At 47.1% G+C, this 27,384-nt stretch overlaps 1 protein-coding gene across 8 annotated transcripts in view; it reads left to right on the top strand.

Moving 5' to 3' along the window:
- Positions 1 to 432: 432 nt before the first annotated feature.
- Positions 433 to 27,384, top strand: part of LOC144944592 (kelch-like protein 24) — a 31,355-nt gene continuing 4,403 nt past the window's right edge. Inside the window, exons 1-8 of one of the 8 annotated variants that reach the window (XM_078872878.1) lie at positions 433 to 729; positions 3,091 to 3,179; positions 15,896 to 16,054; positions 18,194 to 18,702; positions 19,771 to 20,037; positions 24,973 to 25,159; positions 25,869 to 26,015; positions 26,970 to 27,098. In XM_078872878.1, coding sequence (XP_078729004.1) covers positions 15,961 to 16,054; positions 18,194 to 18,702; positions 19,771 to 20,037; positions 24,973 to 25,159; positions 25,869 to 26,015; positions 26,970 to 27,098 — 1,333 coding nt within the window. In that variant the 5' untranslated portion in view covers positions 433 to 729; positions 3,091 to 3,179; positions 15,896 to 15,960. The remainder of the gene's footprint in view (positions 730 to 3,090; positions 3,180 to 15,895; positions 16,055 to 18,193; positions 18,703 to 19,770; positions 20,038 to 24,972; positions 25,160 to 25,868; positions 26,016 to 26,969; positions 27,099 to 27,384) is intronic. The other 7 variants (XM_078872880.1, XM_078872883.1, XM_078872881.1 and 4 more) reach the window with 7 other exon arrangements.

Genomic DNA, 27,384 nt, shown 5'->3' on the forward strand with positions numbered 1-27,384 from the left:
CTGAGAGGAATCTGGAGGGAAATCCTCTAGCATGAACACCTCCTTTTACACTGACAGGAATCTGGAGGGAAACCCTCTAGCCTGAACACCTCCTTTGACACTGAGAGGAATCTGGAGGGAAATCCTCTAGCATGAACACCTCCTTTTACACTGACAGGAATCTGGAGGGAAATCCTCCAGCCTGAACACCTCCTCTGAAACTGAGAATTTGGAGGGAAACCCTCTCAAACTGAGAGGAATCTGGAGGGAAATCCTCTAGCCTGAACACTTCCTCTGAAACTGAGAATTTGGAGGGAAACCCTCTGACACTGAGAGGAATCTGGAGGGAAATCCTCTAGTATGAACACCTCCTTCGACACTGAGAAGAATCTAGAGGGAAATCCTCTAGCCTGAACACCTCCTCTGACACTGAGAGGAATCTGAAGGGAAATCCTATAACCTGGACGTGCCAGTGCCCAGGGCCTGTGTTTACTCGCCCTGGTCTCTCGCCGGGCTAGGATTTCCTTAGCCGTGTTTGTGTGTTTTCGTGTGTTTTTTTTTAATAAACCTACATCGCTTTAAACAACAAAACTAAACTATGCACCGTAGCCCACTTTTGTCCATCGCTTAGCGCGAAGTCGTGGTTTTATGTCGCTCGAACTCGTCTCTTTGTCACGATCCCGTTATGCGAGCGGAGGCGGCGGCGCTCGGGAGCTAAACTAGGCCTGGGATGCCCAGCGTTGGGTCCGAGTGAGTACCCACAAATATCGCTTCGATCTCGCACTCACAACTGCAAAGTCGATGGATGGTGGTGGTTGGGGGGGGGGTCATTTCAATACCCCCAACGCCCCCTACTACGTGCGAACATTCACAAATGTTACCGAGGATGTGTTTTTTTTATGTTGTACTGTAATACAGGCACTGCGGTGACGTAATGCGCATGATTGCCGTGCAAGCTCACGGCGTAAACGATTGAACGGTGATAAGTGTAGGGTTATTTGTTTGCGTTTGTGTTGCTGCTCTAATGTGCATTCGGTTTATTATACATTTTTAATCTGTGCAATGTTTTAATATCAATGTCCCCCACCCCCCCTCCTCTCATCTCACACGTGTGTTGTCAGGACCGCCATGCTGGTGGTCATGTAGAAACACGCGTTTACAATATTATTATTTAGATTATTTGGCTGCTATAAATTGTCCACGTGATAAGCCACTTCGTTGAGCTATAATGTATGGCCAGGTCGCTTCTGAAAAATAAGCTAATAGCTCGGTGGGCTTTACCTTGTAAAATGAAACCTTTTTGTGATTTTGCACATCTATCGTGTGTTTTTTATTTTGCTTGGAACTTTCTGACCCGCCTCTTCTGTACGTCTGTGCAAGAGCTTTATAGCTCATCGGATTCCTCCACTATAAACAATGACTGATTCAATGTATCACCAAGATGGCCGCGTGTATACCACTGGCGAGAAAGGGTCGTTGCCCGGAACGTTGTCTATTATATAGAATTGTTAACCTATTAGGGAAGTGTTATTGACACTGTGTTATCGACACTTCCCTAATAGGTGTTGGTTGTGCCTGTGCACCATTGCCAACGTAGTATTACAAATGTGTTTTTTGTTTAGTTCTGAAATTGTGTTCATCTGCGTTATGCGATTTAAAAACGGTGCAAAAAAACAGCGAGGTGGCGTTGTGGCACAGCAGCTGACTCGCAGTCACCTGAGCCCATCATCCACTCGGGGAGTCGATAAAATGAGTGCCGCTTTGTGGGAAGCACAGACATACTGGGAGGCATGGAGATTTTGGCCCACACCTTAAGCACGTGGAATATTCACCGCTGCAATAGTGTGGTCATTATGGCCATGTTGGTACATCGAACCAGCACTGCTGGGATACAGGGAATTGAATCTGAGTTCCAGCCACCTCTTGGCAATATCATCGGTAGTAAGTGGTGACCATGGTCGTCGTCTTGCTTATTGTTAAGATGAGCCAGTACAGTACTCTGCAAATGGCTTCAGTTGAAGTTGTCACGATTGTACAAACTGAAATGACGTTAATTGATATTTAATTTAATGCAGCACAGCTCAAAGGGCTAAAATATGTAAGCACAGTAAATCCGATTACTGAAGTGACACCAGCTGTAATTTAGTTGTGTCACATCTTGAAGTCATGTTCCCCTGACAGGGTATGAAGCTCTGCTCACAGGGATTTCAGGAGACACATTTGTCTTGACAGGTCTCCGATAATACACTATGTTTTCATAATTTGGCACACCGCTGCTGAAACTACTTTTGACTTGCATTGCAGGTGCCTGCGGCTACTCAGTGTCAGGGCACACAGTGCCATTGTTTGGATAGGGCCCTACCTTGCTGAATGGACTCTTAAATCATACTGATCCAAGCCTCAAGTTGGTTACATCAGGGTGACTAGTGATATGTGTTAACCAGACCCCACCTTTCTGATGATACCCATTAAAGCTTAATAATGGCTGAGTTTGGCTTTTTAAGCAAATGCGAATAACCAAACATGTAAAGGCTTTGGGCTGATGGATAAAATGTTACCTACAGTATTTATTTTAGTGGTTAATCTGCATGCCTAATGTTTAACACATTTGCCAAACTAGGAGACTATTTTAAAAGCACACGTGATATTTTTTTTCAGTAAACGTATGTATTGCTACTGGCTTTGTATTCCAACTGCCATTCGCAAGTGATAACATTATTCTTTATCTGTTTCAGCTGTGGCTAGTTAAATAACAAGTCCACTTAAACTAATGTCCAGTAATGGGCCCAAACAAGAAGGGAGGTTTTGCTTCATGCTATAACATTATCATACAACATTGAAAACTTGCTGATTAAACCGTACCCAATGGAGAATATTTCATGTACTAATAACCTTTTTCTGTATAAGACTAGCATTGCATAGTTACTCAGTTTAAACCCATCTAGATATTTGGATAAGAGGCTTAACTTGTATTTGGATAAGAGGCCAAACAGGGACAGTCCAGTCAGACTCTCATACTCAGTTCAAATACTCAGTCTATGGACAACCTTGTTTGGTGTCCATAATTAAGACTGGGGATTAAGATACAAACTTTTGTGTCATTATTGGCAGATTTGGAGCGGACTGAAGAGCCCGCCTGCCTCTCCCTGACGCATCCCACCTGGCTGCAAGTGTGAAATTCCTAATCAGAGAAATCCAAGGTAATGTGGCGGTCTGGATATTCATGTGAGGTAGAATTATTTCAGAGAAAGGTGGTTCTCAAAACTATAGGTTGTCAGGGGAATATTTGACCTTTGTTGTACCAATAACACTGTATACTGAAGATCAATGTTTTAACAACATAAGTTACATGTTGTTTTAAGTCAATGTAAATAATACTTACTGAAGATAAATATTTTAACAACATGAGTTACATTTTTGTTTCAAGTCAATGTAAATAATACAATCTTGATTTGAAGCTTTCGTGACTGCAGGAATCCATACTCTGGTTCTTTCGGTAAAGTCACGTAGGTAGAAAATAAAATAAATCACGACGTTTCGGAAGCAACACAAGCATCGGTCATCAGGTGGGAAAGCATGGTCTGCTGCTGAGGCAGACTGTTTTAAAAGGTTTTAAATGGGTGTAGCCCAAGGGTCATAAAGAAGTGGCCGGGGCTAGTGATGATAATGTGAGAATTTAGCATGTAACTGGAAAAGAAGGAAAGCGGGCCTCCTTGACGAGGGCACGGAAGTGGCTATGTTAATGTGAGAGATTAGCATGATATTAATGTGAGAAATTAAGAGGGCACGGAAGTGGCTATGTTAATGTGAGAGATTAGCATGATATTAATGTGAGAAATTAAGAGGGCACGGAAGTGGCTATGTTAATGTGAGAAATTAGCATGATATTAATGTGAGAAATTAAGAGGGCACGGAAGTGGATATGTTAATATGGGAGTTTACCATGATGTTAATGTGTGTTAATGTGAGAAATTAGCATGTAACTGGAATACAGTTAGACATTAAAGCTCTTTGTCAATCCACTACTGGATAAAGGCTGCCCAGTACGAAATTGGGCATGGTGGTTTTTTTTATCCGCTCTTCACGCTGAGCAGTGCAGGTTGGGTGGAGGTCAAGGACCAGATTAGATATGCAAATGTAATTATATGAAAAACATGTTAATTGGTTATCTGCTTGAGATCACTCATGTCAGAGTTAACCCATGCGTTACAGAGTTATTCTTATACGAAGTTTAAGAGTAAAAGTAGTAAAAAGTATTAAAATATTTTTGTGCTCAGTGCATATAACCATGTTATGCAATATTTTGTATAATTAATATTATTTAGTTACAGTACTTGCATTCTTAAAAAAAAATATTTAGCCCATTTGGTTATTCCATGTCAGATATGGGGTTTGTTTGGCCATACTTCATAATGAGAATAGATTTTCCCCTTTTTTCTGGCAACAAAACAGGTGTTAAGATGTTAAAATACCAAACTGAAACCTTTTACAAGGAATCATGTCTGCATTAACCACAATACTTGTGGTCAGAATGCAAACAAAAAACATACTTTGATAATATATGTGTAGGGGTGTTAGAGAGAGAGCCGTTATGCATGGCAGCTTATGGGAAACAAACACAATGGGCGGGGCTACGTGAGTGCACGGGGGGGGGTGCTCTCAACGACGTCCGCACCAGGCAGCCCGGGGCCCCACCCCTCGGCGGGGGTGGAGTATAAAGGGGGATGTGTCAGAGGGCTCGGGGCAGAATGTTAAAGCTAAACCAGTGAAGACCGAAGATCGTCTAGCTAGAGCCCTGGACTCCCCTGGGACGCCGCCCTTGTCAGGGCCGCGCAGGACCGAGCCAGCGGCGTGGTCCCGAGAACCAGAGCTAGTGCTCTGGGACTCCGGGTACCGTAGCCCGACTTACCAGTGTCGGGCCAGACAGCCTCCCCTAGCCCGTTAGTGGAGGACTAGGAGGTAGGTCAGAGATAGCTAGCAGTGTATTCCCAGCTAGCCGGGTGAGGGGGCCGATACCCCCTCTAGTATTGTATGTCCACAGTTGTGACTACTTGTACGGAATAAATACGTGTGCCTCACCAACGGTGTCCAAGAGTCATCAACGGTACTTCATCTGGTGTCAGAACAACTACGAACATGGACACGCGCCGGACAGCTCGAGCCGGAGTACCGCAGGTGGAGGACACCGCTGAAATTGTCGAGCCCGAGACGGCTCAACAAGACATCGTGCAGCCGGGGCCGGACGCATTCTTACCGGGGCATCAGGATGAAGAGGAGCCGCCATCAGAAGGGCTGAGGCTGGCTCACGCGAGGCTGGCGGAGCTGCGTTACGCCGCTGCCGCCACACTCGAACACATCACGCGGCTGGGGGCTGGTGGACCACCACGGGGCGAGGAGAACCGACGTCCGATGCGCCTTCCCGCCATCTCAACGGATTCAAACTTTGAATCTCCCGCCATCGCCGCAGCAGCTGCTGAGGGCGTGGCGGCCTGAACCTCGGGTCCAACATCGCTCTCGCTGGGGCTGCCGCGTCACCGCCAGCGGAGGGAGCGTCATCACAGCTGCGACAGGCGATACCATCTGCCGTTCGCGCCGAAGCGCAGCCGAGTTACGGGGACAGCAGCCTGCGAGCTTCCATGGCGACCGCTGCGCTGCACCAACGGCTGCCTCCGCTCAAAGAGTTTGTTGGCGCGGAGGGCGACTGGGGCGGCTTCCAGCGACGCTTCCTCGCCCACCAAGAAATGGCACGGTGGTCGGATGCTGAGGCTCTCTGCGCGCTGCCGGCGCTCCTCGACAGCGATGCACTCGCCGCCCTTACATCGGCGCCGAGGGAGAAGCGCTCCACGCTACAGATGGCGCTGCAGTTGCTGGCCGGGGTCTACGGACCTTCAGCGGAATGCAGGCAGCAGTTTTACGATCGCCAGCGGGGTGCAAAGGAGTCGCCCCTGGCGTACAGGACGAGTCTCCTGGCACTGGCGAAGACGGCCTTCCCTCGAATGGACGACGACGGCGTGGACGCCATGGTCACAGAAAAAATCCTCCTGCTGGCAGACGACCTGGACATCGCCGTCGTTGCACAGGAGGACACGGAGATGAGTTCCCTCCAGGCTGCGCGGCTCCTCCACGCCAACCTGCTGTCACAGCGTCGGAAAGCCAGCAGGGCAGCGGCCGGGCGTGCGGTGGCTGCAGCCACCCTCCCGGCGGAGAAGGTTTACGCCGTCGACCGTCGACGGCAGCAGGGGACGGGAGCACGGTCGGGCCGGGATGGGTCGAGCCGCTTCGACCGTCCGTCATCGCCGCCGGCGCTCCCGCGTTGCTTCAACTGCGGCGTCCGGGGCCATGTCGCCTCGGGGTGCCGCTCTCCTCGGCAGCGCGGGACGACGCCTCGACAGGACGCCGGCCCTCCTCCTCCCAAGCTCCATCAACATAATCCGGCGAGTCGCGGCACCCCTCATGTTTGGCCCAAGCACACACTCGTCACACACTCGCACACCGCAACGAACGGGGGGCCGACATTGCGCTGCGACGGGCCAACACGCACCACTATGGGGACTCAAATCGAACCCAGGCAGTGGTCCATGTTGGCCCATCGCGTTGTGGCCGCGTCGTCGGCCGTGGTGGGACACATTGACGGGGTGGAGGTACGCATCCTGGTCGATACGGGGGCATCGGCGACCATCATTTCCGAACTCATTTACAATATTCTACCTGTCCAGAGCCGTCCTTTACTGCCGGTTAACGTCCCATTCTATGCTGCTAACATGGGCTCTCTTGGCATCATTGGACAGATTCGAGCGCAAATTTGTATCGGGGATATCAAATTGTCGGGCCCGATTTTTGTTTCCTCCTCGCTGGCGGTTCCGTGCCTGCTGGGGACGGACTTCTTGGGCAAAATGCCGATTCGTATTTTAATAGACCAGGGATGCATTGAGCTCCCGTCGGGACGACGCATGGCGTTCCTGCCTTCCCCTACTGCGGCTCGGACGGCGTTCGTAACAGTACCAGCGTTCGTCGTTAAAACAGTTCGTGTGCCGCCGGGAGCTCAAATGTTGGTGCCTCTAAAACTTCGTCGGCCCTTCGCTGAGGGCATTGGGAACCAGGGAATTCTGCTGGGACCATCTAGGGCCGGGGTTAGTGGACCTCATTTGATTCCGGCCCAGACCGTCGTAAGAGGGGACGGGGACCCTTTCATCGCGGTCCTCAATGTGGGGTCGCAGACAGTGGTAGTTCCTCAAGGGACGGTGCTTGCTCACGCGACGCCGGTGCCCTGCGAGGAACCTGTTGCGAATCACGTCGGCACTGCTCCCCGACCGCACCCACATTCGGACAGCGATGGAGGGTGGCTCGATGCGCTTTGTGCGGGATCGACGGACCTGTCAAATTCAGAGCGCCAACAGCTTAGAACGCTACTGCGGGAATTTTCCGACGTTTTCAGTCGGGACAAATACGATTTGGGTTGCACTCATCTGCTGCGTCACCATATTGACACGGGTGACAGCGCACCAATACGCCAGAATCCGTTTCGGTTAAGTCCCGCCGAAAAGGACCATGTCAAATCGGCTATTGATGACATGTTAGCCGCCGACATCATTTCTCCTTCCACCAGCCCTTGGGGAGCGCCGATCGTCCTGGTTAAAAAGCAGGACGGCTCGTTGCGGTTTTGCGTTGATTTTCGGCGCCTTAACAAAATTTCGGTTGCCGACGCATACCCGCTCCCACGGATGGACGAATCGCTGGACGCCTTGGCGGGAGCGCGATTCTTCTCCACACTAGATTTACTTTCGGGATTATGGCAGCTTCCTCTGGACGATGATTCACAGCCTAAAACTGCTTTCCGTACACCGCACGGCCTGTTCCAATTCAACCGGTTGCCGATGGGCTTACACTCAGCGCCGGCAACTTTCCAGCGTTTGATGGAATTGGTTTTGGCTGGATTGCAATGGGAGTCGTGCCTGATTTATTTGGATGACGTTATCGTCTTTAGTAAAACTTTTGACGAACATCTCCAGAGGTTGCGGGCGGTTTTCCTAAAGATGCGGGCTGCTAATTTGAAATTCAAACCCCAAAAATGTCATTTGTTACGCGATTCGGTGCGTTATTTGGGGCACATCGTGGGGCGCTCAGGTATTGCTACCGATCCCGCCAAAACGCAGTGTGTCAGCTCCTGGCCGACTCCCACCTCGGTGGGAGAGGTCAGGAGTTTCATTGGCTTCGCGTCGTATTACCGACGGTTCGTCGCTGATTTAGCGACGATTGCCAAACCCCTACACGCTTTAACATCAAAAGGGGTTCGGTTCCACTGGGGTCAGGAGGAGGAGGCTGCTTTCTGCTCCCTTCGGGACGCCCTGGTAAAAGCTCCTCCCTTGATTTACCCCGATTTTTCGGAACCATTTTTGCTCGACACCGATGCGAGCAACACGGGTATTGGGGGCGTGCTTTCCCAGGTGGTTGACGGCGTGGAACGGGTGGTTGCGTACGGCAGTCGGGTGTTGTCTCCAGCGGAGCAAAGATATTGTGTCACCCGTAGGGAACTGTTGGCAATTGTCTATTTCATCCAACAGTATCGCCCATATCTGTACGGTCGGCATTTCACCGTCCGCACAGATCATGCGGCACTGCAGTACGCCCTGCGAGTTCAACAGCCATCGGGACAATTGTCCCGATGGTTGGAGATCCTCCAGGATTTTGATTTCGAAACCACCTACCGTAAGGGCGTTCGCCACACCAACGCGGACGCTCTGTCGCGCATGCCAACCACCTCCGAATGTGCATGCCTCCTGGGGTCGGGACGTTGCAAGCCAGCAGGGGACATGCCGGTTCCGGTCCTGGCGGCCGCCGCCGACGACGAAACATTGCTTCCAAATTCTATCGCACAACAGGGAAAAGATTCCCTGCTGGGTTTGCCTGTTAATGAATGGGGGCGCCTCCAGATGGAGGATACCTCCCTCCTCGCGTCGCGTCGTCGCGCCGGGAAGGCGGGGCGGGGGACGGGTGATGACGACGCATGGGAAATGCACGCGGGGTTGCTGATGCATTGGGACGGGAAATCCCATCGACACCGGCTGGTGGTCCCTTCTGGGTTACGGGGTAGGGTGGTGTGGGCTGCTCATGAGCGCCTCCTCCACCTGGGTACCCAAAAGACCCTCGCCTTGCTCCAGCTTGATTTTTTTTGGCCAGGCATGACGAGGGATGTCGCAGATCTGTTGGCATCATGCCCTCGGTGTGCGCAGCGAAAACCACCAGCACGGGAGTCAAGCCCGCCTTTGCAGTCTATCAGAGTCTCCAGAGTGAACGAACTTGTCGCGCTGGATATTCTGGGGCCATTTCCCGCCACCCCTAGGGGCAATAGATATTTGTTGACCGGGGTGGAATACTTTACGCGCTGGCCTATGGCCTGGCCCCTGGCCAACCAGTCGGCAGCAGCCATCGTGGAGGCCTTTGTCCAAGGTTACGTCATGGACAAAGGTGCTCCGGAGCGGCTGCTGACCGACCAGGGAAAATGTTTTTCCGGCAAACTCCTCCAACAGATCTGTGAGCTCCTGGGAACAAAAAAAATTCGTACCTCTCCCTATCACCCGCAAACTGACGGGATGGTCGAGCGTCTGCATCGAACCATCACGTCTATGTTGTCGCAGCAGGTTTCTGACTCACAGACCGATTGGGACTTGCAAATTCAAGGGGTCCTGGCAGCATACAGATTGGCCCCCCATGCTGCGACGGGATTTTCACCCTTCTTCCTCATGTATGGCCGCGAACCTGACCCACCTATTCGGGCACAGCTGCAGATCCCCGCGCCGCTGGGAAAAACTAAATTGGCCGACCATGTTAAATTTAACCTTGCGAAATTGACTGAGGCATGGGATGCTGCCATGCTAAATTCCGACAGGCGTCAGAAAGCGAATGAGCGCCTCAGACTGGGTCGCGCGCACGTGCTACAGTGGAAGCCGGGGGACAGGGCATGGCTGCACTGTCCCCCAGGTACCACTCGCGACCTCCTCAAAACTGGTGCGGCTGTGGCGGGGCCCCGTCGAGGTGGTCGAGGTTTTGCGGCCTCAGTGCGTTCGCATCAAATGGGGGAAGCGCCGGTGGTTTGTGCACCCCTCTAGGCTGAAACCCTTCGTTGCGGTGCGAGGCCCCACTCCACACACGCGTGGCCAAACATGTGGGGGGTCGGCCGACTCAAAGGGTCCGTCTCTGCTGCTCTCGCCTGACGTGTTGCCGGCTGTCCCGCCCCCAGGTGCACCAGGAATGACAGGCTCCCGCCCAACAACCCCTACGGGGGATGCCGAGGGTCTCGCGACATCAAGCGCAGACTCACTTCGAAATGGACAGCTGCCACCGGATGGTCCGCCATCCGGGGTTGCCCCGTGTGACGGGCCTGCGGCAAGGACGCGCGCAAGAATGCGCAGACTCTTGTGATGCACAAAAAGAAGAATTTTTTTTTATTTTTTATTTTCACATGTATGGTTACTGTGCACTGCGTCGGTGGTGTGCTCCTGGCACATTGTGTTGTGTGTGCGTTGGGGGTTCCTTGCGATTTGTATATACGTTGCTTTTTCGGAATTCGTATTTATTCGGGGGGGGTGCGTTGGGTTGTTTTCCCTTCGGGGTTTTCTGGTTCTTGTTGTTGTTCTCTTCGCGTTATGTTGAAAAATAGTGAGGCACACGCGCGGTCAGGGGGTAAATGCGCTTTTATTGTAGTTTTTTTGTATGTTGGCAGCCGGGACGGCTGCAAGCTATGCGGGGGGGGGGTGATGTAGGGGTGTTAGAGAGAGAGCCGTTATGCATGGCAGCTTATGGGAAACAAACACAGTGGGCGGGGCTACGTGAGTGCACGGGGGGGGGGTGCTCTCAACGACGTCCGCACCAGGCAGGCCGGGGCCCCACCCCTCAGCGGGGGTGGAGTATAAAGGGGGGGAAATGTCAAAACTGGGTGGTTTTTAACTTTTGCCGACAAAACTGGATCCCAAATGTCAAAACTGGGTGGTCTTGGAAAACGACAGGCAAAACAGGGTGGTGCTTTTTGATATGACAAAACTGGGTGATGTTCAATGTGGACAAATGTCAAAACTGGGTGAAGAAGGTGTACGATTTAATGTATCATTTTGTACACGTTTAGGTCCTTGCGTTATTCATCCATATGTCGCCACAGATTTAGAGCGTTCCAAATGATGTTTCTCGTGGCTCATGTTCCATACCTTGCACCACAAACTTCCCGTTTGCATACTGGCACAGTGTGCCAGCTCGCTACTACAGTAACACTTACTTGCAATATGTATACTGGCACAGTGTGCCAGCTTGCAACTACAGTAACACTTTCAGCTCGCGAACATACACGAACTTGCCATTTGTATACTGGTACAGTGTGCCAGCTTGCATGCTACACCTACTACAGTAGAACAACGGTAGATAGTGTTTGCGTCGAGAAGTATGGTGCTGCACACTTAGAACAAAACATGTTTGTTACATATATATAACTACTTCGACGGGCAAGAGCGCTTGCTGTGGCCCTTGGCGCGACAGAAGGAGCACCGCGTGAGGCCCAATGGGCCACCTTCGCCACGGTTGCGAATCCGACGCTTCTTCGGGCGGCCAGCCTTCTTCTGGCGAGGAGGTGGCATCATGGTGTTGTCGCGTTGCAGCTCCTCGGCAATGGGCAGCTCGATACCGGCAACCGAGGTCCATGTCGTGTTGATGGCAGAGACTTGGTAACACACCGCACATGCGTCGTAGAGCTCGGGCATCCGCCCAAACGCCATGAGGGCACGAATGTAGTGCCGACACGGCAAGCCCATCTGCTTCATGTACCCGCACGTGCACGACCGAGAGCTGAGATCGACTCGGCGCTTGGCAGAGGCGTAGGCGTCTGGATCCTTGACGTATGCACGCGTCGAGGTACTCTCGTAGACCTTGTACCTCGGGGCCAACGCCTGCTGAGCGTCGATGAGTCCTTGAGCGTACGGCGTAATGACACGCCCTTGAGCGGCCCACTTCTCGGCGTCGCTGCGGTGGGCAAAGGCCGTCGTCATCATGTCTTCCATGTGGTGCATGAGGAAGTGGAAGGGGTCCATCTCGCGAGCCGGCAGGGCCTCGCTGTTCGTGGACTCCACAAAGTTCGTCGTGCGCCAGCCGTACAATGGCGTCGTGTGCAGGTGCAGGTAGAGCGCCCACGTGTGGGGTCGATCTTGTTGTAGTACGTGGCCGCCGCAGGCAGAGCTACGCCCAAGCAGCCCAAGGAGCTGCGGAACGCGGCCTCGGAGGCGCACCCTTGGGCATCGTAGATGATGCCTTGGAGGTCGGGCGTGAACGCGGAGCCGATGTTGTCCACGCCGTTGCAGATCAAATGCCGCGTGCAGTGGATGAGCATGAGGTCCTTCCAGTCGGAGGCTAGGATGCCCGTGCCACGATCGCAGAAGACCGGCGTGCCGTCGAGCTCGATGTCGTTGGTCGTGCAGCAGTTGAGAAACCAGTCGTAGGCCGCTGCCGTCTCGGACGGCACCAGCGCCACGGCGAGAAGGACGTTGCGGTTGTTGCCGTCGCGCCCAACGAGGACGAGCATGGTTCCATTGTAGGCGCGCGCCTTCATGTGCGACCCGTCGATGCCGACGACGCGTTGAAGACTTGGCTGCAACGAGCGTGCGATCGGGTTGCAGATGAACGCACCCCAGAAGATGCCCGCGTCTTCTCGCACACTGCAGGTCGTCGCGTTGAGCTTGCCGAACGTCTCCACCAGCGAGTTGATGAACTCGAAGCCTGCATGGGCCGCACTCTCGTTCGCCGCGATGCACGTGTCCTTGGCGCGGTACATCATCCGGGTCGGGACAATGACGCGAGCAACGTCGGCGACCTGGGCAATGACAGTCGGTGCGGAGGTACGGGGGTTGGCGCGAAAGGCCGAACGGGCTGTCGTGTTCGCCTCCACTTGGCGCTGCGTGATCTTGGTAGTGCCCGTGCAGCCGTGGTGATCCGTGCACAGCGCCGAGACGCGGAAGCCGCGTCGTTCCCCCGTGAGCTTCGTCAGCTTCACCTTGAAGGAACAAGGTGTTGAACTAGAGCAGACGATGGCAACGTGCCGTCCGCCGCTTCGCTTGAGGTCAAGGACCGCGCGCTTGCCTTGTTGCAAAGCAAAGTCTTGGATGCCGTGGATGGCCTCGCGGCACGTGGTAAAAGTCTTCTTGGGGTGGAGGGTTGCCATTCGAATGTGAGCAAGGTGGCAGTGCGCCCGCCTGGTCGCAAGCCCGCCCCGAGCTCACTTCCGAGTCCGAGCCGTAGCTTGAAATGTTGGTCGTTGGGGTGCTGGCACACTGTGCCAGCGTACAAATATCAAGTGTGTGTAGTTATATGGTGCTGGCACACTGTGCCAGCATACTAATACCACGTGTTTAGATGAATGGGGTGCTGGCGCAGTGTGCCAGTATACAAATACCAAGTGTTTGGATGAATGGGGTGCTGGCACACTGTGCTAGTATACAATTATCAAGTGTATTTGACAAATGTCAAAACTGGGTGCACCCTGAGTGTCCAAAACTCAAGTTTTTGGCCACCCAGGGTGCACCCAGTTTTGACATTTGGGATCCAGTTTTGTCGGCAAAAGTTAAAAACCACCCAGTTTTGACATTTTCCCGTATAAAGGGGGATGTGTCAGAGGGCTCGGGGCAGAATGTTAAAGCTAAACCAGTGAAGACCGAAGATCGTCTAGCTAGAGCCCTGGACTCCCCTGGGACGCCGCCCTTGTCAGGGCCTCGCAGGACCGAGCCAGCGGCGTGGTCCCGAGAACCAGAGCTAGTGCTCTGGGACTCCGGGTACCGTAGCCCGACTTACCAGTGTCGGGCCAGACAGCCTCCCCTAGCCCGTTAGTGGAGGACTAGGAGGTAGGTCAGAGATAGCTAGCAGTGTATTCCCAGCTAGCCGGGTGAGGGGGCCGATACCCCCTCTAGTATTGTATGTCCACAGTTGTGACTACTTGTACGGAATAAATACGTGTGCCTCACCAACGGTGTCCAAGAGTCATCAACGGTACTTCATATGCATTGTCTTTGAAACTCATTGGTCCACACCAGAGACAGCTTTCTTTGGAGCCTAGTCTCAAATGGTGTTAGACCAGACGCCTTTTGGCTCAAAAGAAAGCTGTCTCTGGTGTGGACCAATCAGTTTCAAAGACAATGCATATATTATCAGTGTGTTTTTTGTTTGCATTCTGACCACAAGTATTGTGGTTAATGCAGACATGATTCCTTGTAAAAAGGTTTCAGTTTGGTGTTTTCACATCTTAACCCCTGTTTTGTTGCCAGAAAAAAAGGGGAAAACCTATTCTCATATTTTGGTACTGGCAAAGGAGGTCCCATGATGTAGCATACTTCATCATGTTGGTCATTGTGGGTTGATGGAGTGGGAAGATATAAATTTCCACTTCTGTTAGCTGTGATCGGGTATAATACTGAAGTCAGGTTCATAGCACAGTGTGGGATGGTGCGGGCATGTCTTCATTCATCAGTGGATAGGCAAAGGGCTGTACATTTATATGTTATTGTTATCATTAATTTACAAAACTATATTAAAGTACTGGCACATTGGTCAACAGTGGCATATGTCCAGGCACTGAGCTTACATTTTCATTAACTTGATAATGGCATAAGTAAGTATCGATGTGTTTTACTCACTGTTCACACAAGTATTTGTTACAGTAAATGTGTAATTTAAGACTGTATATGATTTATTAAGACAAGAGATGTATGTAAAATGCTGAAAGGCACATTTTCTGACCAGATTCCATGGCTATATTTTTCAATGCAATCACTTTCATGTATATAGTTGGCTCATGATGAACACGGAGGTTCAGAAATTAAGAAAATGGATAGAAATTAAGTCACTATTATCCGCACTGCACTAGCATGGCAGTCAATGAACAATGAAAGGCCGGGTTATAAATTGACAGCACTAGTGAGTGATTGGTATCCAAGTGAGTAATCCCTTATGTCAATGGTTTTAGCTATTTACTTTAAACAAGTAATTATTACCGCCTCAATTATTATGTAGAATATACAAGAATAACTTCGCCATACAGTGTCTGTCACTATAACCCCGGGTATTTAAGTATTTGATTATTAAATGTTTAAATATAATATCTTTTTATAGGTACTCAAAAGATAAACTAGTGGATCTTTGAAGTATTTAGTTAGTATAGTGGTTTTCCATTGTACAGCACAATTCATTGATTGTATGTGCTTCTACTCAGACAAGACAGCTTCTTGCTACTTGCTACCCGTTGGCAGAAAATTGTGAAATAATTGCATTTATTTAAATGGCCTGCCACTGACTTCTGTAATATGTATTGCTCTTAGCAGATTTCATCTGAACTCTATATACACTGCGAATTACTTTCTACAATATAAGTTACTTTTTAACACCAATCATCCTGAACTACCAGAGTAGGCCTTTTAATGTTTACCCAACATGTTGTGTTTGCTTGACTGAGTGCTGATTCGAATAAAATAATGATATTGTGGGTGTATGACTATGAGAGCACTCCTACATTTAATCAACGCCTTGTCACATAGGTCGTATTTACCAATAAGCAGTGTATAACCATGGAAATGAAGATTATGGTGGTTTGTAAGAATTGTAATTTGGAAAACGCCGACTTCTTTATAACCATAAAAAGCAGAACTCCATTTTGTTTCTTGATACATAAATAAAAAGTTTTTGAGTCCCATCACCCTAATTGCTTTCCAGACCGATATTATCAAGCTGCATATGTTTATGCAAGCAAGCATAGACTTTCATTCTTTGGGGAGGTATTTACCTAACCTCTTCATTGACCCAGCTGCAGCGACAATGCTAACCACCGTGTGTATGCATGTACGTTGAACCTCTTTTGCACCACCGTGCTAATCGCAGGTGTGTGATGGCTGTGCAGGGCTGTGCTGCCGCGCGGTGGCCGACCCAGCCCTCGCAGTGCCCCACGCCTGCCTCGCTGGCAGCATGTCCGGAGGGAACGCGGCCGCACTCGATCCCGCTAACGCCCCTTCCCGAGGTGAAAGACGTGTTCTGCGATTACATCGCCATATGCCGACAGGTCAGGAAGCAGTTAATAGGGGTTTCTGGTTTCTGTGGTTCATTCGTATTTCATTGTAATGTGATTTAATTGTTTATCTTTTGTCTGTGTGCTTTTGCTGTTTATGCATTTGCTTGTTTCCTTATTGATATACAGCGAGGGAAAAAAGTATTTGATCCCCTGCTGATTTTATACGTTTGCCCACTGACAAATAAATTATCAGTCTATAATTTTAATGGTAGGTTTATTTGAACAGTGAGAGACAGAATAACAACAAAAAAATCCAGAAAAACGCAATTTATAACATTTTTGACATGCGTTATTCTGGATTTTGTTGTTGTTATTCTGTCTCTCACTCTTCAAATAAACCTACCATTAAAATTATAGACTGATCATTTCTTTGTCAGTGGGCAAACGTACAAAATCAGCAGGGGATCAAATACTTTTTTCCCTCACTGTACAATTTAAGTTTTTAAACATTTGCTGAAATAACAATGCATAAGTTCGTTTTTCTACCACTGTACTCTCAGCACCAGTTAAAGAGTGAAGCCACCTCTGCATTATTCAGCTGATCTTAATTCGAACATAAGATTCCTTTTTTCTGTCATTTATTCGCATACTTTATTACGGGACTAAAATTCACATTTCCACTCTTGAGCTGCTGTGAAATTTATATGTGCATCAAGGTGTTGCTGTTTTTCTGTTAACAGTACTAAACAACAGATGATGATTCAAACTCGTTGCGCTTTTGATGGTTTATAAAAAAAAAAAAGACTGAATAATGTGCCCTAACTAAAGGTATATCAAAATTATGATTTCAGTGGCTTAGTTTGTACAAGTTTCATGTTTTCAGGGTCTTACCAGTAAAGCAGAAACTCATTCACAGAAGGAATGAGCTATACAGTAATAGTCAATATTCTACAAATGTTACATGACTTTGGCCCCTGGATTCGCTTAAAATAATCACACCATGTACAATAAGAGAAATATATGTCCCATTATGCTATCTTATAACAGCGCTGGGACTACAAGAGCTGAAACAAAAGCTTTTATGATTGGCGAGGGAATAAGAGTCCTAAGCGGTTGCAAAATGTACCCTGTTGAATATACCTTCATATTTAGTTTTGCTGTATCTCAGCAATTAATATATTGAGTGCATGCCAGCAGAACCCACTGTAACAGCAATATTGATATATAATATTTCGGAAGACATCAATTGTGCCTCACTTTAGTTATTGGTTATATTCTGTGCACAGCATTATTTTTGTGAAAACTAAATTACAGTTTTTGGGATGTGGCTTCTAGTGCTCTCTAGTTATCACTGTGGCTTTCAGCATGCATACTATGAGGCACAGGGATTTCAGCGTGAGTGCATGTAGAAGTAGAAAAGCATTTTCAAAAACTTTTAAAAGGATGAAGATGTCACGTTTTAATATGATTCTGTTATTTTTAGGCTAGTAATTCGTTCCCTTGCCAGTGAGGCAGTTTGTACAGAGCACAAAATAATGTTTCTGAGCAATCTTCAGGTTTAAAAAATACAGCATTATATTAACATTAAACGGAGGTATTTGGATATGGTAATGTGAGTCAGTGGGGTTAATAACAGTCAAAGGACACTGCTTAGATACCAGATTTTAACCCAAATTCCCATCATTGCACATTAAACACATTCTCTAATGTGGTTTGAGGGTCTAAACCTGTTCCCCAATCACTTAAACATATAAATTGAATACATCGCGTGATGATACTGCATTGGCAGTGGTGAATAAACATAAATAACAAAAACTCAACACATTCCTCAATAACACTGCCATAAAATTTTCCTATTACATATTTTTGTTTTTTTTAAGGCAGTGTTATTGAAAAAATAAAAGTTTTTCCTTGATTACTAGAACATAGATTTTTCTTGCAATAAACACGGCAGGAAATATAAGGATGGGCCAATGTAAGTTAATCCAGAATAATTATTGTAACCTGATGTTAGCGTGCCGTGAGTGTCTCCTCAGGACATGTCACTGATAGAACACATTGGACTATAGCTTTTTATTAATAATACAAAAAATGACGAACAAAAAGAAGGGCAATAACAAAGGGAATGTTTTTAAGACAAACCGTATCGCCGGTATCGAGCAAGGCGCTTTACCGCGAGCTGCGTTGCAGTGGGCCTGGCATCGGGGGCGGTGGACCCGGGCACGGGCGACCCGGTCAGAGCCAACGACGGTGCTGCCGCCGCCGCTGCCGCTGCCTCCTTGACGACGGTGGCAGCGGCGGTGTCGGTGGCAGCCGACGAGGAGGACGACGACCCCGGCGTGGTGTTCTCGGAGCCGTCGCACCCGAGCGCTGTCCTGCTGGGCGTGCGCGCACTGCGCGAGGCGGGCGCCCTCTGCGACGTGACGCTGTGCTGCGGCACGTCCGAGTTCCCGTGCCACCGGCTGCTGCTGGCCGCGTGCAGCCCCTACTTCCGCGCCATGTTCTCGGCAGGCCTAGCCGAGAGCCGGCAGGAGCGCGTGACGCTTGCCGGCGTTGATGCCTCCTCACTCGGCCTGCTGCTGTCGTACGCCTACACTGGGGAGGTGCGCATCTGCCGCGCCAACGTTCAGGCGCTGCTGGCGGCCGCTGACCTGCTGGACGTGCCGCCCGTGCGCCAGGCCTGTGCCCGCTTCTTGCAGGTTAGGATGAGCGGCTCGGCTAAGCACGGGGTTCTTTTACTGTTGTACATTAATACATTCCTGCTTACGTTTGATTTAGCTCGAATCCGTCTTGAGTTGTTTGAACTCCATTCCCCTCGCCATCCGTGCGGTTGCTTCCCTGCCCATGTTCAACTTGCCTCAGGACCTTTTTTGCCTGTGCCTATGAAATCAATATGCGCACTGTCTGTACATTGTTTAGATTCCCTTTAAGTGAAATAAACAGTATTACATTATGCCTGTTTCATGGTAACTGTATAAGAATATCATATATACATGCATGATGTGTGGGGAACTACACATTTGTTTAATCTTTGTATAAATCACTTCTTGTAGCACTTTAGGCCACCAGTAATGTCCAGTCTTCAGGATGAAGGATTCTTAATCATGAAAACCAAGCAAAGGTGTCAGTTTTTTTAATAAATCCTTGTGGAGTAACTTTCTAATTTCAGATTTTTGGTCATGATATTTATGACAGTCATGCTGGAGAGAATCAGAAATATTGTACAGTTATTGATAATTCTACTTTCACTGCCATTAGTACTTTAGGAGCATTAAAGTATAGCCTTATGTTAAAGTTCTCTTATCTGTTTAATCGTCATGCCTTGAAATGATAAGTTAATTGCATCTCTATTTTAAGTGTGCAGTTGCCATAATTTCTCCCATATGGTACATCTGTCAGCGCTCACAAAATTCAATGCAGCCATCCATCTGCATAGGGTACAACAACTTTCGCTGGCTTACACCAATACAAGAAGGAGTTGGCAATTCTTTATATTGGAGGGAGAAAATTAATTGCTCCATTCAGTTCCTGAAGAAACTCCCAGCACGTGGAGAAAAATGTCAGACATCACACCAAATAACATGCCGTTCAGAGAGCTCTATAGCACAACTTCTAAAACCTACGTAGCAAAACTATTCATAACCAGTTGGTTGAATGTGATTGGGGAAAAAAACTTTACAGCGCGGGTTTACTTTTGACATGCTTCTGTGCTGTCTGTGCTTTGTGTGTATTCGTGTCTGCTTGCGTCTTTGACCGTTTGGCCGCAGTCACAGCTGGACGTGTCCAACTGCCTGGGCATGCACTGCTTCGCGGAGGCGCACGCCTGCCCGGAGCTGCAGAGGGCGAGCCTGGACTTTGCACTGCAGCACTTTGCGTCCGTGTGGCAGCAGGAGGAGTTCGGTGCGCTCACCTCCGACAAGCTACTCGAGCTGTTGGCCAGTGACCGGCTCAACGCGCCTCGTGAGGAGACCGTCTTCCAGGCATCACTCGCCTGGCTCAACCGCACCGCTGACCGCCGGCAATACGCCGACAAGGTGCTTTGTTGCAATGCAATTATAAAGGGTCCCATGGTGTATAAATACAACTGGCCAGGTGGCTTAGTGGTAGAGCGAGTGGCTCACCATTGGAAGGTTATGAGTTAATTTAATATTCTATAGATAGACTCACCCCCGTCATAGGAAAGTGTAATTTCCACCAATGGCTAATGGATGTTAACAGGAGATGAACACTGCCTTAACGCTTATTTGAGCAGGAAACACTGGTCTACAGCCAAAATGCTTCCAAAATAAATGTAGTCCAACTTTATTAATTCTGGGTCACTGAAAATGAAATGATGCTTAAAATTATTGATTCGCTCTAGTTTTCAAGATATGCTACTAGGTCAGTATATACGACCCTTGACTTGGTATAGGCAGAGGATAAGTGAGTTATAAAGGGAAGGGATCATGGCTCTACTTTTCAAGATATGCTACTAGGTCAGTATATACGACCCTTGACTTGGTATAGGCAGAGGATAAGTGAGTTATAAAGGGAAGGGATCATGGCTCTAGTTTTCAAGATATGCTACTAGGTCAGTATATACGACCCTTGACTTGGTATAGGCGGAGGATAAGTGAGTTATAAAGGCAAGGGATCTCAATTGGAAATGACTAAAATACATCTTTGACTGGATCTATGAATAAATCTATGACAGGGTTTGGACAGGACTTGCTTTTTGAGCAAAACAATGAATGATGCAATCTGAACCTGGTATTGCGTCATAGATTATATGAATTGCATCATGTTATTCCTTGAAGTCATGGATTGTGCAATCATAACTAGGCTTACATCCCTCTGCTGAATAAATTGTCCTATATCAGCTCAAGAAATAATACAGTGTCGTGCTCTCTTATTTGTTAGTGTTTGATTTTGCAAAGGGACACATTTCTGTTTAGCCAAAGTGAGTAGAGATGCCTCGTACTTGTGTGAGCAAAGCAGATAACTTCTGATTTAAAGCTTTGGTGAATGCAGGGATTCATATTCTTGGTGCTTTCGGTAAAGTCACGTAGAAGGGAAATAATAAAATAATAAAAATATTAAACAATAAAATTCTCACGACGTTTCGAATCCACAGCAAGAACATTTTATTGCTGTGGATTTCACACCTGATGATGATTGCTTGTGTTGCAGTCGAAACGTCGTGAGAATTTTATTGTTTAATATGTTTATTATTTTATTATTTCCCTTCTACGTGACTTTACCGAAAGAACCAAGAATACAGATAACTTCTACTATGTTTGTGGTGAAGTGACTTTTGCATCACAAGTGCAGTATAACCACTATGGTTAAGAAAACCTATCACCTTTATTATGGCTGCAAAATTGGAGACCAGGACAAGATGTGGGCCCCACACATATGCTGCATAACTTGTTCAACAAATCTTGGCCAGTGGTTGAACAGGAAAAGGAATCTATGCCTTTTGCAGTACCAATGATTTGGAGAGAGCCAACAGATCATATCAGAAATTGTTACTTCTGCATGGCGCCTCCAGTTGAGAAAGGTGTCAAAGAATAAAAAGTGGACTGCATTATCCAAACATTCCATCAGCTATACGCCCCGTACCCCACGGAAAAGGACTGCCAGTTCCTGATGCTCCAGAATCATTTTTACTTGAGTCAGACGAGGAAGAGGATTTTCTCCTCCTCCTCTGAACCACACCTAATAACACAAGGTGAACTGAAAGACATTGTCAGGGATTTGGAACTACCCAGGAGTTCGGCTCCTGGCAGGTGATGTTAGGGTTTCCATGTTCCATAACCGTCAAAAGGATCTTGTCCAATTCTTCTTCATGGGAGGTGATCTTGTAGCCTGCAACAACATCGATGGTGTGATGGCAGCCCTCAACATCGTTCTTGATCCAGGTGAGTGGAGACTGTTCATTGATTCATCGAAGATGAGTCTTAAAGCTATTTTGCTGCCGAATGGAAATGTTTTGCCATCAATTCCAGTTGGTCATGCAGTCCATATGAAGGAAACCTATGACAACATGAAACAACTTTTGAGGTGCATAAACTATGACCAATATCAGTGGCAGCTTTGTGCCAATTTTAAGGTTGTTGCACTCTTGCTTGGTCTGCAGACTGGATACACAAAGTACTGCTGTTTTTTTATACGAATGGGATAATCACGCGGGAGTTTCCCACTACATCAAGATAGATTGGCCACTCAGACATTCATTGGAGCCTGGGAGGAAAAGTGTTCAGCATCCACCAATTATTGAATCAAGGACGATTGTGTTACCACCCTTGCACATCAAGCTGAGTCTGATGAAGAACTTTGTCAAAGCCAGGGACAAAACACAAGCAGCTTTCAAGTACCTCCGTGGAAAATGTCCAAGGTTAAGTGAAGCTAAGATGAAGGATGGTGTCTTTGTTGGTCCTCAGATTTGTGAACTTCTTCGAGATGATGCATTTGACAGTGCGCTGTGTGGCAAGGAAAAGACGGCATGGAAAGCCTTCCAGTTAGTGGCAACACATTTTCTTGGAAACAACAAGGCAGACAACTCCAGGGAGTTAGTGGAAAATCTCCTCAAGGCATACAAAAGCCTTGTTGGCAACATGTCACTAGAGATACACTTTTTTGCACTCATATTAAGATTTTTTCCCACCAAACTTTTGTATCATAAGAAATTGTATTCATATAACCCTTTTGCTGATATTTAAAGTGTTACATCAACAGGACAGGTGACATATTATCATGTAAAGCAACCATAAACACGTGAAAAGACCTAGGTTTACAATGTATGAGTAAAACTCTTCTACCTACACAATATACATGGACGTAAAATGTAAAAACTTAAATATCTTGGGAACAGTAGCCAATCGGTTTTCATTGTCATATTTGAATTCAGCACATCAAAATCCATAATTAACAGCACATTTCATCTCTGAAGCAGACGACGTCTAAACAATTGTAGACCAGTGAAATCACTTTGACTTTCACAAATATTATTCCCTCAATCGCTCAGGCCTCTGTCTGCTATGAAGAAAGGTCATTGCCCTAAACGTGACTTTAATATTTGTTTTCCTTTTTGAAGAGTGTAAGTTTGTTTTGAGTACCACTGGCAATGCAGTGTCACCAATACATCTTGGTTTATCCATGGTTGGCTTGCTGGTTTTGAACCCAGTCTAGCAGTAGCGATGACTGGCTGCGAATGCAGGCATTAGGCTCCTGGGGCCTGAATAAAGAACGACTTATGCAAATATAGAAATGGTGGAAGTCTCATCAAAGATAAGAATTGCAATTCTATAAGGGAGTTAAAACAATTAAGTGAGGTATAGTAGGAGATAACTTAGGGGTTGTCCGGACCACTTTCAAGTTCATTGCCAAAGTCCAAATATAAGAGAGATTCCACCCCTATTAATAAGTTACATAACAAAATTAATAATAACGTGAATAACAAATACAGCCGCAAACCGGCTGAAGCACACTGAGTGATGACATCATGTTGCATGGGAGACCTCTGCTAGTAATGTTGCATGGAGTTGTCTTTCTGGAAGATGTTTGGCAGGTGCAATGGGAGTGATAATATCTCTAGAAACTGCTATTACGCCCACAGCGTTACAATCTTACGCGAACACCTCTATATCCGTTGAATTTTGTTCCATTTTAGATATTGCTACAATCGCCGCCGACCAGACTTGTGACAAGTTTTACGAGTATTTTATGTACTCAAGCCCCTGACCAACTTAGTAACCTCACCATGTGGTTTATTTGAATCTGCAATCTCTGTGCCTTAATAATGTAATAAAATATATAAAGCTTAATTGACTCAATTTGATAAAAGAAATGTGTATATCTGCTTCCTGTTATATGCTGAATCTGTGTCCATCCACATGTACGTTATGTGCTGCATAAAAAAGTGACATTGGTAACTTGCACATTTAAGTCTGCTTAGCTTTCAAATCGCTAGCGGATTTTCACATTGACCTGGTGTTTCCCCAGAGAGCATAATATGGAGAGTTTGTCAATACATAGTTTAAAGCCCACATCATCAAAGGCACCAGGACATTCAAATCTGGAGACATCAAGGCCAAAAAATGTTATACTCGAAACCCTAACATTCTTTCTCAATCCTTAGCTGTACAGTATACCTTTGAGCTGTCCTTTGTTATTTTTAATCACATTTTTATGTTATATTTCAGTGGCTGTTATTTTGAGGCTTTTCTTTTATGATGGAAAGGTCTACCTGGCGATGAATATTTTAAAATCGAAATGATCAGCATGCCAGCCTCTGTATTGAATGCAACAACATCTACAGCGATTATAAAACTGGCTTCGTGAGAACAGAGCCAGAGTATTGCACTACTTTTCTAAATCTTGGAGATGGAACTGCGGTTGACCTTGTACAATTGTGACTGTGAAATATATCAATTGACTCAAACTTATATTTTCCACAATAGGTACATACGTAATGTTATGCTACGTATCTGCCTTGCATAAGATCATCAAGGGATAAAAATGCATGCCGTTTTTGGAAGAGTAAGTTACTGATATGTTGCACTGCAAAATATAGTGGGAATGCGATATTGTAAGTGTGAAAACTGACCTCTTTTTATCCAAACCATTTCAGATCACGAGCTACTATGATTATGGATTCAAAACTCGCATCAATATTAGTTTTTATTGTATTGCATTTCAATAGGTCAATTGCAGAGGTTAAATTGGATGCGTTGCATTAAGTCAACTGCAGACTGTGTTGGGGTAAGGTGTCAGTGCCCCCCACCATTTAAAAAAGAAGCCTGTCTTTGTAATAACATAGGGATCTCCTTTATTTAGTGACTGTGAGCCGTTTATTCGGAGCACATAATTACAAGTGGTCACAGTACGTCTGCTCATGCAGTTCAGAGATGTCTCTTGAGAAGGGTGTATTTGTGGAATACAAATCTCTTGATGGACTGAGCGGTTGCCGATTTGGCGTGCGTGCGCAGGTGTTTGAGCTCGTGCGCTTCCCGCTCATGAGCCCGTACTACATCCACGACGTGGTGGAGAAGCAGAGCTTGATCTCCGAGTCTGCCATCTGCCAGCGTCTCGTCTCCGAGGCCAAGGACTTCATGCTGCTGCAGGACCGTCGCGGGGAGCTCGTGAGCCCCCGCACACGCCCCCGCTACTCCTCCGGTGGGTTGGCTCTCTAGTCCTGCCCACACCCCCCCCCCCCTCCCACACACTCCTTGTGCCATAGGTATTGAAGCAGTTGAAGAGTTGGCACGGTACGGTTGTGCATTAGCCCTACACATGCCTCTTTTCATGTGCTGTCAGTTCTGGCTCCCAATTTCTGCCCGCGCATACTGCATGATGTGTGTGTTGTGGCATACCTTACTTTGCACAGTGCTTCCATGCATATATGATTGCTTTTATTTTCAGTGAATAAAAAATGGGGGGCAACTGGCATGGCTTTTCAGCATCAGAGATAATCACCACTTGATTAATGGAGTTCCATTGTATTGCGATAACTACTACGTGTTATAATTATAGCTGTAATGTGTTATAACTACTAAATGGTTAAAAAATTAAGCCATTTTGTTACATAGAGCGATCTTGATGTTTGCTAACACCGGTAATAAGATAAGAGATCACCGGGGTATGTAAATCATATTAATAATTGTGATTATGGTTGCTAGTTTACTGCAGCTTCGGTCGTGTGGTTTTATTTCCCGTTCATACTTGGCAAGTTTATTCGTGGCCCAGATTCGTGGATACACTGTCAAAGAAATACCTTATTGCCAATGTTTTGTTTCACAGCCACTGTAGCATATGAAGAAAATTATCTCAACCGGAAAGGGACCTCTATATATTGCTCACTTCTTTTTCTGAAACTGCCGTGTAGGAATCACGGAGGTGATCATCGCTGTGGGTGGCGAGGACGATAAGGTGGTGCTCCGTAGCGTCGAATGTTATGGGCCACAGAGCGGACAGTGGAAGGCCCTTGCCTGCTTGCCCTTTGCAGTCAGCAAGCATGGTCTCGTCGTCTCAGGTGAGTCACTGCCAACTGTTGAAATAGCCCCCTTACTCCCATTTTTAAATAATCGTGGTATTGAGCACGTTCTCGTCATCACCTTTGTTAGCCATTCTCTTTCCCCAGGCACTTCATGCTTCTGGCGTGCTTCTGGCCATACAATTGATCGAAATACTCATCAGGTTTCATGTTCCGTTAAAGTACAGTTGTGTAGAGCTTGGCAGCACCCACGGCCGTAACTATTAAGTATCTCCCTCTGGTCTGAATTGAAAGAAGATATCTTATAGTTGTAATCTATATTAGATTAGTGGCCATGACTAAACGTTATTGACAAGCGATAACTGGCATCACTACCCCATTTACCAACCCACGTTAACCAACGTGGCGAAATATGGTCAAACAAGCCTCATGACCAACATGACGTGGGGAAGCCTTAATCCAGCAGTGGATTGATGAAGGGCTGTACATTTCTATGAAAGAGTTTAGCCCATTGTAATTCTAATACGTTTATATGTAAATACACTTATTTTTTTAAATAAATGTAAATCCCACACTCTGGTTCTTTCAGTAAAGTCACGAAGGTAAAAAAAGAAGATAATAAATACTACGTGTTAAACATAATAAATACACTTTGTTTTTTTCGGTAAAGTCACATAGGTAAAAAAATTTGATAAATCAAATCACGACGTTTCGGAGGCAACACAAGCTTCCGTCTTCAGGTGGAACCGTCACAGCAAAATTACTGTATCAACTATATCACTGGATACAGTCAACTGTATCACTTAATTGAAGTCTTGTTTATTAAAATGAAATGTTCATGAATACTTTTTGATAATTATCTAATGTGAAATATGTTGAAATATCTTTGGGTCGCATTTTCAACTGGATGATATTGTACTTAATGTATGGCTCACCAATGATGGTGGTTATGACAATGATACATACAATTTTCTCATGTGACACTGCCCATAGGAAACACATTGTACATGGCGGGTGGGGAGTTTCCGGATGGCCTTGCCAGCCGGGATACGTGGCGTTACGACCCCAGCTTTGACACGTGGCAGGAGATGGCCCAGATGAACGTGGCACGCTCTGAACTAGGTATGATCGCCGTCGCAAATTTCCGGCTATGTGGCATTTTGGCTTGACTCACAATTGGAAGGTTGGGTGTTAGCTTAGCCCAACATTAATGTCGTCAATAAAATACACATTTTTAGAAGGTGAACAGTGGTTATTATTTCCAGACACTGGTCCTTACCATAGGAATGTGCAATTTCAACCACCAGGTTAGTACTATAAAACAGAGATGAGAACGAATCTCCAATGTTCGTTTATGCATGGGGACAATTTCACTTTTAACTTGACAAACTGTAAGCCAAGTCCTAGT

Source organism: Lampetra fluviatilis, chromosome 35 (assembly GCF_964198595.1).
Source record: "Lampetra fluviatilis chromosome 35, kcLamFluv1.1, whole genome shotgun sequence".
Taxonomy (NCBI): domain Eukaryota; kingdom Metazoa; phylum Chordata; class Hyperoartia; order Petromyzontiformes; family Petromyzontidae; genus Lampetra; species Lampetra fluviatilis.